General features: G+C 42.6%; 2 protein-coding genes across 2 annotated transcripts; one reads left to right on the top strand and one right to left on the bottom strand.

Annotated features, from left to right (window-relative positions):
• Positions 1–1,444: 1,444 nt before the first annotated feature.
• Positions 1,445–4,873, top strand: ublcp1 (ubiquitin-like domain containing CTD phosphatase 1; the record flags this gene model as incomplete). Its single annotated transcript, XM_080013426.1, has 10 exons — positions 1,445–1,598; positions 1,953–2,044; positions 2,283–2,368; positions 2,491–2,606; positions 3,274–3,372; positions 3,790–3,827; positions 3,946–4,044; positions 4,287–4,403; positions 4,586–4,713; positions 4,846–4,873. 10 exons carry the CDS (start codon positions 1,445–1,447, stop codon positions 4,871–4,873), a joined length of 957 nt encoding a protein of 318 aa, XP_079869552.1.
• A 1,941-nt stretch (positions 4,874–6,814) lies between these two features.
• il12bb (interleukin 12B, b) lies at positions 6,815–10,257 on the bottom strand (the record flags this gene model as incomplete). Its single annotated transcript, XM_080013424.1, has 6 exons — positions 6,815–6,934; positions 7,371–7,540; positions 7,963–8,132; positions 8,289–8,406; positions 8,974–9,162; positions 10,191–10,257. The coding sequence occupies 6 exons, from the start codon at positions 10,255–10,257 to the stop codon at positions 6,815–6,817; spliced, it is 834 nt and encodes a 277-aa protein (XP_079869550.1).
• Between the last annotated feature and the right edge of the window lie 3,308 nt (positions 10,258–13,565).

Genomic DNA, 13,565 nt, shown 5'->3' with positions numbered 1-13,565 from the left:
AGGCGCTTTTGGGCAGTTTTTATTGCTGCGTCCGATTGCCTGGACCAAGAGAGGTCATCACTGATGGACACACCGAGGAACTTGAAGCAGGAGACTCTCTCCACTTCAGCTCCGTCGATGTGGATGGGGCCACAAGTCCTGAGTGTGCTCAGTGCAGGAAACACCTTGATCAGACCACCTTGGAACTCTGATTTTGAAAGGCGCCATATAAATAAAATGTACTTACGTACTAGAGCAGCTCAAGATTCAACACGCTTTATTTGTCACATACGTCACACCAGTACAGTGCACTGAAATGATAAAAGGACAACTCCAAAGTCAGAGTAATACAGAATAACAATATGATCTAAATGAGGAAAATACTTACACAATAAACTGTGAAAAAATAGGTTTAGTGAAGTGTGGATAATTGTAACTGGTAGTGGAACCCTTGGTGCAGAGTATCAACACAATCCGACTTGTAGAGGTTCCGATAACTTCCATTGTTTCCTCGCCGCATTTCTTTATTAAATAATGATAAACGTGCTAATGTTTCCTTTTTTTGTTGTTGTTGTTTTATCAGTGACTATGGTAACGGGCTATACCGTTTACGTCACTTCCGGCATGCGCTGCGACGCCCGGAAGCGAGCGGCTTTCAATTCGATTCAATGAAAGTGGACTGCAGTGCAAACTTCACCCATTAAGCCTTTTTCCACAACCAAAGCCACTATAACCCAAAATATCATTTAGAAAAAACAAACAAACGAGCATATCAAACGTTGCTCGTTGAGTATCTATAACAGGTGAGCATATCCACGCCACGAGTTATTTTAGCCGGCTTTCTCCCACAGTGTTGACCTAGCCACCGTTAGCCGTGTCGTGCACATGCTATAACAATAACAACACGCTGCTCCCCCGGGCTCATAGCGCGTTTCTGACGTTGTCGCCGAAACGAGCTTGTATACCAAGTTTTACACACAATTGAACTTGTGCCTGTCGCCTTCCGCCCTGACTGCGTTTCTCCTGATATTTCGGATAACGTTTGCATTACGCTACGGGCGGAGCTGTCACGAATACGAAGTATGTGTTTCCGTAAAACTTTAAGGTTAATTCTAAAACAATTTTAGAAATGTCGCAATACGAGTGTCCAACCCAAATGTTCCAATGTTCAATGCCAATGGCTCTTCTGCAATAAGTAGACATGTTACCCGTTGTAATATTATTATAATTTATTCCAATATTACTACACATTTTACAGGATTCATTTCATGATTGTGACACTGACACTCTCAACACAATTTGTGGTTTACATGATGCTTTTCTTTCCTTCAGGATCGTGTTTACATGCCCTCACAATCTGCGACCAGTTGAGTGTGTGCGCTGTCCAGCGCACCTCCGTGTGCATACACAGTCTCATCTGCAGCCAAAGGGTGTTTATGTGTGGGCGGTGAGCCTCCCGTCAGTCATGTCTGTGTCAGTGATCATAAAGTGGGGAGGCCAGGAGTACTCCATAAGCTCTCTGTCCGAGGAGGACACGGTGATGGACCTGAAGCAGTCCATAAAGATCTTGACTGGGGTGCTCCCAGAAAGACAGAAGCTCCTAGGTTTAAAAGTCAAAGGTACAAAATCTTTTTTCTTTTTTTTAATCTTAGGGGTGTTGGCCTCTTTCATTGTTTGTCTTTGGTCTTTGTGTCTGCATTATAGTTAACTCTGGGAAGGCCACCCCTCCCCTGACAACATTAGTCATTCTTTTGCAGTTTAATCTTTCTGATAAATACAAATATCTTCAATGCCTTCTCATTTCACTATTTCAATCCCACCTACGCTATATTTGCTTGAGTACACATGTGCTGGATAGGTTAGTTCTTTCATGTTTGTGTCATATAATACTATATTTTGCAGGTTTGTGAAGTGGAGTGAGCCCCTACATCTAAATCTTCTCTTTCCCTTTTTAATTATGCTCCTCCCTCCAGGTAAACCAGCAGAGGATGAGGTGAAGCTGGGTTCTCTGAAGCTCAAGCCAAACACCAAGATCATGATGATGGGCACAAGAGAGGAGGGCCTGGTAATAGGACACAATTGTGGAGTGATTAATTTTGTGTTTTGTAAATAAATGTGCTTTTTTCACTCAGTGGATTCACTCAATAACTGGGGGTACATCCAATAAAGAAACGCCTTTATATGGAATATTTTCTGGCTGGCTTTCTCAGCCGTAATGTCTAGTATGTGCTCATCAACCAAAAATCAGAATGGTCTGGTGTAAGAAATATGCTTTAACTATGCATGTGTTTTGTCCGGTGAAGGAAGAAGTTTTGGCCCCTCCCCCAGAGAATGATGATGTGGTGAATGATTTTGACATTGAAGAAGAGGTCATTGAAGTAGAGAACAGGTAAGATCTGTCTGCATTTGTGTGTGTGCGTGTGTATATTAGAAAAAGTGCTCAACAAAATGAGTACATGGTGAAAGATCAAGGTTTGTCAGGGTGAACAATCAGTTTTTCTGTGTCTGTAGAGAGGAAAACCTGGCTAAAATAGCTAGGAGAGTGAAAGATTATAAGGTGGAAGAAGCGAACCCTCCCAGAGAAGGCAAGAAGCTCCTTGTGTTGGACGTGGACTATACGCTGTTTGGTGAGTAACCCTCATGCCGGGTATAATCTGAAGGAATGGCACGTAACTGTAGTGCTTCTCACACTCCATTGTTTTGACAAAAATGACTCAAATGTTTGGTTAAAACGCATATTGTGCTAGTTCTCATGACTTCCTTTCGAAGAAGAATTGCTCCTTTAATTCTACATCGCCAACCGGTCACCTCTTCAATGAAGTCAAACAAAACGTTTGAAAGTGGGTGACATAAGTGCCACGTTCAGCCAGATAAGCAAGCAAGTGCAGCCGATTTATTTGAAACGAAAACATATTTTTCCAACATATTTGATGCAGTCACATCTGATTGTATGTATAAATTGTTTGGTTACTCAGTATATTTCCAGACAATGTGGGCATGACTTCAAGTGTGATTGGTTGAAGCAAATGTTGAGCATTCTTCAGAAATGTTCTTTGCTTTTGTCATTTTTTTTTTTAAATTTACATATAAAGCATTGCAGGATGTTATTTATATGGAATGACGGCATGTAAAAAAATGTGTAGTGGATTGCTGAAGTGTTCGAAAAGGACCAAGGACCAACTCTTTACAGACACATGCTGTGAAAGAGGAATCTATTGCTTCTTGTCAGCTCAATGGTTGCTGTTTCATTGCACTGGCTCTTCAAACCGCTCACTATGTTGTGTCTGCGTGCAGATCACAAGTCGTGTGCAGAAACGGGCCAGGAGCTGATGAGACCGTTCCTCCATGAATTTCTGACCTCGGCGTACGAGGACTACGACATCGTCATCTGGTGTATGTCTACTTTTCTCTCTTACTGTGAATAATAGCACCAAAACAACTTGGTCTACAGAATTACTGAGATTTCTCAAACTCAGTTAATAACTTATAAACATTGAGTGTTATGGTATAATATCGTTTGGTATAATTGTGACTTGAATAGCTCAATGTCACTCAATAAATGTTGACAACAACAGAAAAACGCAATTTAAAAATGGTTGGATGTTGTCGCAGTACCATGAGACAAAGCATGAAGCGATAAAGACTGTGATGAAATGACAACAGATACAAATAAAAACACCAATAAATGTAGAAAATAATAAAACAAATGTATACTTACAGGAACTCTGATGTGGAGATAAAAAAGAGCAGGGTGTGCACTTACCTATGGACATGTCGAGATAAAATCACACTTCTTATCCTCTCCTTTAGCTGCTACAAGTATGAAGTGGATTGATGCCAAAATGAAAGTAAGGACTCGTTTTGATCTGTATTGCGTATTTGTGTGGCGGAGTTGCGCTTCAGAACATTTACCTTTCATAGCCAACAGGTGGCAGTATTTATCCTTTACGCTTGATCCCTGTTCAGGAGCTGGGCGTGACGGACAACCCAAACTACAAGATCACCTTCACGTTGGACAGCGGGGCCATGATCACAGTGCACACTCCTAAGAGAGGCGTAGTGGAGGTCAGACTGTACAAGAGTAAACACTCACACAATCGAGCGGGGCGGGGTCAAAAATCAGCCCTGGATTGTTGTCATTATCATTATGCACAAGAAGAAAATTAGGCCTGAGTGGAGCTGAAATCCCACTCGCTCACAGTCTGCTGTTTTGGCTGTTTTGTGTGTGTGTGTGTCTGTGCGTGTGTGCGTGTGTGCGTGTGTGTGTGTGTGTGCGTGTGCGCGTGTGTGTCTGTGTGTGTGTTCAGGTCAAGCCTTTGGGAGTGATTTGGGGCAAGTACGGGGACTTTTACAGTCGGAAGAACACAATAATGTTTGATGACATCGGAAGAAACTTCCTCATGAACCCACAGAACGGACTGAAGGTAGATTGACAATTATCATATTCATCATATTGATATTTGCCATTGTGTTATTTTCTTCATCGCCATCTTAGATATCATTATCTGTGATATTGTCAGAAGGTTTTAATTACGTTTGTGTGTGTGTGTGTGCGTGCGTGTGTGTGTGTGTGTGCGTGTGCGTGCGTGTGTGTGCGTGTGGTTAGATAAGACCCTTCATGAAGGCCCATCTCAACAGGGAGAAGGATAGGGAGCTGTATAAACTCGCTCAGTACCTCAAAGAGATCGCCAAACTCGACGACCTCAGCGGCCTAAACCACAAACACTGGGAACGGTCGGTAGACACAGGACACGACCTTATGAAAATGAGTTGAGATAAGTGTGTGATGCGACGTCGTTTAAAATGTACCGCGTGAACGAGAAAAAATAATAATACATTTGCGTGCGCCTCTGTTGATGTTCACAGGTACTTGTCCAAGAAGCAGAGCCACTAGTGGGAATCGATTCCACCCCCCAGACAAGGAACAGTGTTGGAAGCTTCAGCCCCATCACCCCCCCACCCCCACACACACACACACACCTAGAAAAAAGGCCTTTCACCACAAGTTTAACACACACATAGACATGCAACTACTACCAAACACACCTGAGCTCAGGACTGATATGGGCTCCCTATCTATACGCCTGCATGTTCTCCGTCTCTCCCCGTCCAAACAGGCACTTAAGTCAGGCGTCTCAAGCTAAATCCGAAAATGGTTGGGTTGAATTCTTATTGAGAGTGGGGGGGGGTTGACATCAGGAAAGCCCCTACTAAAACCTACTAAAATTGCTTCCGGCTACCCTTTGAGTTACCTTTGAGCGGGTTTCAACAAAAGCTTTTCCTCGATGTGGCCGAATGGGACGACGCGCCCATTTCAACAGCGTCGCGTTACAGCGAGCCGCGCTGCGCTGGCCGGCCGAAAATAGGCACAAGGATAGGTTGGCAAAAACGGAACCGGAGGAAGAATCGGCGGCCACCGAAAGAGATGGACGCAAAGCGACTCACTCAACATTATCATGAAACATTCATACAAGAGGAAGTCGGCTTCTGCAGAAAGCGACATTTCCCACAGAGCAGCATTTTCATATCGCATGGGCAGATTATAAACCCGACATGAATCTATGCACCTCTGTTTTTTTTTTTTTTTTTTTACGGTTTTGTTTTTGCATTTCTTTTTCCTTTTTTTTTGTATTGTGTAGGTTTAATTGAAAAGAGACGATTCAATGATGTAAGTAGTATGTAGGGATGGTGGGTTGGGGGGGAGAAAAAGCTGCTTAAGGTTTGGAGCTCTTACTGAACTCTTTTGGAAGCTCCAGGAGGGTATTTACAGTCTGGGGGGTGGGTAGTGAACTACAAGGAGGAGAAAGTAAGTTCAAACAGTTACAGCCACAGCGGTTTTTATAAAAAAATGACGCCTTGTCACCATGGCATAGGGGGCTGCAAACGAGTTTCTCCTGCGTCCTAGTGGAGCCATACGCCCATGGATGTGAGGGAAAGACCTGTGGAGTTTTGCCCGGATCATATTTTTTTTTTTCTTTTCCTGTTTCCAGGCGATAATTGAGATAAAGTTTCACGTTTTTAATCCTGAATTTACCCCCCGATGTCCTGGCTGTAAATATGAGAATAAACAACTTTTTTTGTAATAAATCACGGGAGTCTCTTTCAATGAGTGCTGCATAGATTTAAAGCGTAGGGTCTTACACCGTGTCGCCGCGCCGTGCTACATCGAAAAAGCACTAATTGATTATCTGTTGAAGTTGGTTTTCAAAGATGACCATACAGTACTAGAGCAAATTAATTGAATATCCATAGAAATGTTTTGTTTTGTTTCTCCCCTGAATGCAGTTAGCTTTTCTTGCACTTTTTCGTTTGGTGCAGGAAAAATGAACAGAGAAAAGTGAATAAGAACAGAGATGAGGTTTTTTATTATAATAATAATTATTGGCACATCACAAAATGTTGGCGTTAAACAGTGTAACGACCACTCAGTAGTAATAAATACTGTACACATTTGCACTTAAAATGTCAGGAAAACTAACGCAACGTATGGATTGATATTAAATAGTTTAATGATTATGTAAGCTGTCAAGGTGTTTGCTTCTTCAATTTCTTATTTCCATTCGTTTTTTTCTATTCTTCTTTCCTTCCTTGAACTTCACCGAGCATCGTCACTGGTGTGTTTTGTGGTCCTTCACCCTGTCGTCAGAGAGAGTTGGAAACGGAAATGAATATTAATCTTATTACTCGGAGATGATACAGCTTGTTGCCGTGCACCTGCACATGAATTGTAAAAACGATAATAGAAAGAAATGATGGGATGCAAAATGTAGAGACAAAATGTAGCTCTCAGATGAACGGCTCCGGTCATGGATCACGTCATTTCCGAGTGACACACTCACACGTGACTCCAGCTGCTCCACGGCCCTTCGGTAAACTTGTCCCGTGCCCGGATGCAGAAGGTGTACTTCTTGGCTCGCACAAAGACGGTGTACTCAGTTCCTTCTGTGAAATCGGGCTGCGTTTGCAAGAGGAAGAGATGGGATAAGAAGATGAGAGATAAAAATGTGAAACTAGACATTTCTGTTCTTCTATCTTTGGACATTTGTGTATATTTGGCTATTATATTGTTAGTACGTATTTTATTTAAATGTAATTGTAACTCATTTTTTAATTTAAATGTAAAAAAAGGCTAGGCTATTCAGCTTTCTTAGCACTAATTGTCTGCAGAGAATCGCACCAGTACTCACCGTGACAACTTCCTTGTATATGCGATTGTACTTGCCGGAATAAACGTATTCTAATTCTGATTCAGGACTGTATCACAATATAATGATAAACCAAATCCTGATATCTAGTCATACATTGCAATATATTACATCGATGCACCGCTTAACCTTATACAAGCGCAAATTTGATCTTTTGGATGTCTTTGCGACAGTCCCGTGTCCCACCGTTTTAATGCCGATGGCCGCGCCAGAGTGGCAGGGCTCCTCGGGTCGCACCAGCTTGACCTGGAACTGCAGGCCGTAGTAGCTGCAAGGCTTCTCCCAGGATTCGGGATAGTCCCATCGGAACACCCCGGCCCCGGTGTGGCGGAGGTTGGGAATGCTCTCCGGCGTCACTGAGGAAAGGGAAGGCGCAGGGGTTGGGGAGGGGTGAGAGGGAGAGAACGGCAGGGTTACAGGTTACGGGAGGGGGGCGGGGGACATCGATGGCAGGTTGTGACGACTTCCATTCCCAAGGCAAGTCGTTCTGAACAAGCCTCCAGTCTGTCTCCGGTGATATTCATTTTCAAACGGTTTGCATCTCCTTAATGTTCCCCAATTTCCCCAAACAAAATTACGATGGGTTCGTGGTGCCCAACACTCACCGGCCCCGATTACTGTGCCACACCCCCCGACGTTAAATTTTCACAGTTTAATTCAGTGACTTTGAATGAGATATCTCTCCTTTGTTTCCACGGGTTTCTTTTTTTTTAGGCCCTGTTGCTGAAAAATGAGAATTGCCAAAGTTCCAAGGTTGAGCCTCAGGAGGGGGCCGTACCTATGTCATGGAGGTAGAAGGAAGTGGCGTACTCCTCCAGCCGGGCATTGCTGTGGATGTACATGATGATGGAGATGCGTTGTTGCTCCTCTTTGTAGGGACATCTGTTCTCTTGGCACCAAACCCCCAAACCCTCAGCGTCCAGTTCACAGTCAATCTTCTCAGAACCACTGCAGGGTTGAAGACACAATGTGTTATAGTTATTACATACAGTAGATCGTATATCAATGCCACCTGTGGTCATACCGTATACGTCATTCATTTTTGGTGGACAGTTTTACCCAAATCTGTGTGTGTGTGTGTGTGTGTGTGTGTGTCTGTCTTACCGGTTTGCCTTCACAAGCAGCACGGCGGCCGTGGAACGAGAGGCTTTCCTCCTCCAGGTGCAGTAGAAGGAACTATTGTAATTGTGGCCTGAACACTGGATGTGCTCAGGAACGCTCCCTGCAATAAGAATAAACAAACATATATATCTCAGAATGAGAATCATCAGCAAAAGAACGAATTTATTCCACAAGGCACGTTTACATATCGGAGGGGTTTGTCATGTTGAGGGATTGGTGCGTTTGTCAGTCTGAATAAGTAAAAAATACAATTACAACAATATAGAATAAAAAGTAAAGTAAAGAAAAAAAAAGGCAAATTTAAAAAAATAGCCGGAATATACAAAACAGAAAACAAGTATAAAAATATACAGAATATACAAGATGGGATTCTATGCACAGGATAAATTATTGGCATGGGGATAAAGGGTATAAATGATAAATTATTGATCACTTTTTGAACACTTTGGCTCCCTCCCTTGGCTCTCGCTATGTATTTTTACGCTTTGATCTAAAGAGTGATTCCTCTTCAACACCATGTCTACTCTCACTCTCTCTCTCTCTCTCTCTCTCTCTCTCTCTCTCTCTCTCTCTATCCATCCATCCATCCATCCATCCATCCATCCATCCATCCATCCATCCATCCATCCATCCATCCATCCATCCATCCATCCATCCATCCTCTGACCTGCTCCGTCACTGGTCTGCATGTCCTCCAGGATGACAGGTGCGTGATCCTGGGAGAGCTGGACCAGCACCATGGTGTAGTTAAGGTAGTCCCCGCCCGTGCTTAGGTGGCAGGTGTACTTCCCTCCAGCCATCTCCTCCACTACAGCGCTGACCTTGTTCCCCACTAGCGCCGGGTTCAGCTCGTGGCCTGAGGCAGGGACACCAGTGAGGAAATGCTGGGAAGTATGGTTGTGGTAATAATAGTAGTAGTAGTAAGGGTAGTGAGAGTAGAGTTAGTAGAAGTTGTAGAGGTAGTGGCCAAAGCAGTAGGCGTAGCAACAGTGGTGTTCGTAGAGGAAGTAGTAGTAGTAGTAGTAGTAGTAGTAGAAGTAATGGTCATAGTAATAGTAGTGTTACTTTTAGTAGTGTAGTAGTTGAATTAGTAGTAGTAGAAGTAGTGTAGTAGTAGAAGTAGTAGTAGTTGTATTAGCTGTATTAGTAGTAGTAGTTGTAGAAGATGTATTAGTAGTGATAGTAGTAGTAGTAGTAGTAGAAGTAGTAGTGTAGTAGTAGTACTAGTATTACTAGTAGTGTAGTAGTTGTAGTATTGTAGTAGTAGTAGTAGTAGTATGCAATAATAACAACAACAATAATAATAATAATAACAATAATAACAATAATAATAATAATAATAATAATAACAATAATAATAATAATAATTATTATTATTATTATTATTGTTATTATTATTATTATTATTATTATTATCATCATCATCAGTGGTAGTAGTAGTAGTAGTATTGGTAGAAGTGTCAGTTGTAGTAGTAATAGAAGCAGTAGAATAAGTAGTAGTAGTAGTCATCATAGTAGTAGTAGTAGTAGTAGTATTGTAGTAGTAGTAGTAGTAATAGTGGTAGTAGCGGTTGTGTCAGTAGTATTTGCAGTAGTAGTAGTAGTGGAAATAGTGGTAGTGGTAGTGTCAGTAGTAGTTTATTAGTATTAGTACATTATAAGTAGTAGGAGTATATTAGTAGTAGTAGTACATCAGAAGTAATAGTAGTATATTAGCAGTAGTAGCAGTAGTGGATTAGTAGTAGTAGTAGTATATTATCAGTAGTACTAGTTGTACATTAGCAGTAGCAGTAGTAGTGTATTAGTAGTAGTAGTATATTTTCACTAGTAGTAATAGTATATTAGTAGTGATAAAAGTATTACCATTTCTCTTCCAAAACACACTTTGGTCTTTGTACGACTCTCCACACATCAGTGGAACGTTGAACCTGGTGTGAGCGTTGGGCGCCATGAGAACCACCACTAGAATGATAGCGCACACACACACGCACACACACACACACAGTGAGATAGCAAAAAGACAGTGACAGAGCGACCAAGGTGACAGAATAGAAATAAAGGGAGATAAGTAGTATTAGTAGTTACCATGATCCATCAGAGTGATGAGGTTATCGTCACCGCTGGCACAGTACAGGGCCGCAAACAGCACCATAAAGAGAAATAGTCTCATCTAGAAGAATAAAGGACAACAACATTATCTATCTATCCATCTATCTATCTATCTATCTATCTATCTATCTATCTATCTATCTATCTATCTATCTATCTATCTATCTATCCATCTATCTATCTATCTATCTATCTATCTATCTATCTATCTATCTATCTATCTATCTATCTATCTATCTATCTATCTATCTATCTATCTATCTATCTATCTATCTATCACGTCCACTGTCTAACTGTAATTTGGTTTAAACCAGTAGATTGTAAATTTTGAAATATTAATTCTTTCTTGGTGGCACTTTTATGACAACATAATTGCTATATTTTAACCCAGGATGGGACGTACTGGCAGCTAGATATTACGATATTGACCTGGAAAGTCCCTGCCAATTCCCATCGAGGCATTCAGCACAATATTTGGCACAGTCAGTCTGAGCCACACTACTGAAAACACAATGATGAAGAAGCCAAGTTGGAAATGTTCTGGCACTGATTGTGTTTCCTTTCCCTTTTGACCCAATCACGCAACACACGTAATCAACAGTTCAGTTCACAGTCAGTGCGAGGTGGTGCTACGCTAAAAGTGAGTCGAGTGTATCTACCTGTCTGTCTGTCTGTCTGTCTGTCTGTCTGTCTGTCTATCTATCTATCTATCTATTCACTCAGAGATGACATTTACCATTCATTCACATTTTAGAATAAAGAGCTGAGATTCATGAGTTAGTAAATGTGGTAAAAGTTCAAGTTCAAGTTAAAAGTTTGTCACAAGGTGAAGATGGGTGCCAAGGATAAGATTCCAATGTAATTTATCTGACAAAATGAAGTACACAATGAATAATGTACCACATAATTTAAAAGGCAATCAATAATACAATATATATATCAGTAATATTATATTACATGAAACACGACACATGCTACTGTCACCAGCCTCGTACAATTGGCCATAATATTGGCATTAAGGATCCACCTCTATTCCCCACATTTTAAGACAGACAGATCTTACCTTGATGGTGTGAATCAAACAAAGATGGAAGGGATGCCCCGGTACAAATCTGACTCTGTCAGTGAGGGTGTGCTCAGATTATTCTCTGTGAGCTTATGAGCGTGGCCGTACAGTATTTATGTACAATAGGATGGAAGCAGGAGATAAAAAAAAAATTCCAAAGCAGAACTGGCCTTGTAGAGTCTTAGTGTGTTTGTGTGCGCGCGCGTGTGTGTGTGTGTGTGTGTGTGTGTGAGCCTCATCTGGATGAATCTTCGTGGTCGGCTTCACCCTCTTTCTGTCCTGGGTTAAGGCGGCCGAGGGGATGGGTTATGTCTGCGGTTCGTCCTCCATGATGGAGATGAACTTAATGATTGTAAAGCTGCTGCTGATATAAGATATAAGACTTAATAAATCCCTGGAGGGAAGCTCGGGCGTTGACAGCGGCAGAAAAAAGTCGAGAAAATTTAAAACAGATCAGAAATAACAAATAATTGTGCATGATCTATCTGTCACATGCGGTTTCTTTATCACCGTTGCAGTGGAAAAAAAACTTTGTGGAAGTCAAATTCTGATATGGAATTGGGGAACTGGAACATTGATGGTTTTTGCCACATGACGGACTGGGAGTGTGTGTGGGAGTGCCCTGGTGTAAACAGGTAGCGACTATGGCGCTTCGCAAGAACCAGCATCAGAAAGTAAAAACGCTCTGTGACGACATCGAGGTGGAAGTTCAAGGGGAATGGTGCGGTCGCTGTCGAGACGGAGACCGAAAAGAGAATTGGAAGAAGAATACAATACAATTGAAATGAGGAAATAACTAGTCCCCCCCCCAACCCCAGTGAGTGACCTGAAATCCCATGCTTCATTTTTCAAAGTAAGAACAAAAAATCAAAAACACCACAGTTCCCGCCACAACCATTGACAATCCATCCATTTGTTTTTGATTCATAGCAGTACCTATGACGTTAGTCATGACGTCATGGTGCGGTCTGCGGACCCCCAAGGGTCCTTCCAGAGGTTGCAGGGGGTCCCCAGCAAATGGTTTAAATTCATTATTTCATTGATGAGACCTCAGCACCGTTCGAGAATGTACTAATCATGATCCCCGCTGTTATCCCCCTAACCACAGTCCAAACTTTGGACTAAATCATATCAAGCAATAAAAATGTTCTTAAATTGGGGTCCCAGGGACCTAATCTCATTAAATGGAGGTCCATAACCTCATGTGCATCAATTTGAGGGTCCTTGATTTGAGGCGGGGTGAGAATCACTGAGCTATAGGAAACGTGTATGTGTGTGTGTGTGTGTGTGTGTGTGTGTGTGTGTGTGTGCGTGTCAACCAAATCACCTCTCTCAACCTGTTTTGGCTTGAGTAGAGAGAGAAGAATCTTTAATTGTCACACAGCACACCACACTACAACACATGCACGCACACACATGCTTTGGATGGTGGGCGGTGAAATGAGGCCTCTGCATTTAACCCATCCTTGGCTTGTCTTTCCTCCGGGGGCGCAGCCAGGAGCAGTGGGCAGCATTCGTGGACGCGCCCGGGGACCTGGTGACCTGGTGATGTGCATGTTTTTTTTGGTGGGGGTTTTTGGTGGAGGAAACCCCATGTGAGCACGGGGAGAACATGCAAACTCCACACAGAAAGGCTCCTATTTGGGAAATAACCCCCCGAAGAAGGAATCGAACCCAGGACCTTCTTGCTGTGAGGATCGTAAAGGCTGGATGTACCTATTTTTTCACATATAAAGGGATTTCCTCCCAAGCCGATGACCTAACAGGGCGGCAATTCAAATCCACACTAAGCTCATTGTCTCCCCTCCACTTCCCCATGTGCCACTCATCAACACCGTGACCTTTGGGGCTCTCCAGTGGCGCGGTGACAGGGCAAGATCGATAGATCCTAGGCAGAGAGAGAGAGACGGTTAGACGCTGCAGGAAAAGCCTCTTCCTGCCGCAGCTTGGTGCTGGGCTGCCGGGGGCTACCCCCAGACCGTCCTAAGGAGCTAAAAACATACAAGGAAGTGGAGAAGCTCGCATCAGGAAGTTGCGAGAGGAAAATGAATGAAAAAATGAAAAGACAAGAGCAGTTGCGCAAC

This window comes from Zeus faber (genome assembly GCF_960531495.2).
Source record: "Zeus faber genome assembly, chromosome: 14".
NCBI classification, from domain to species: Eukaryota; Metazoa; Chordata; class Actinopteri; order Zeiformes; family Zeidae; genus Zeus; species Zeus faber.
This window is presented reverse-complemented; position numbering and strand designations above follow the sequence as displayed.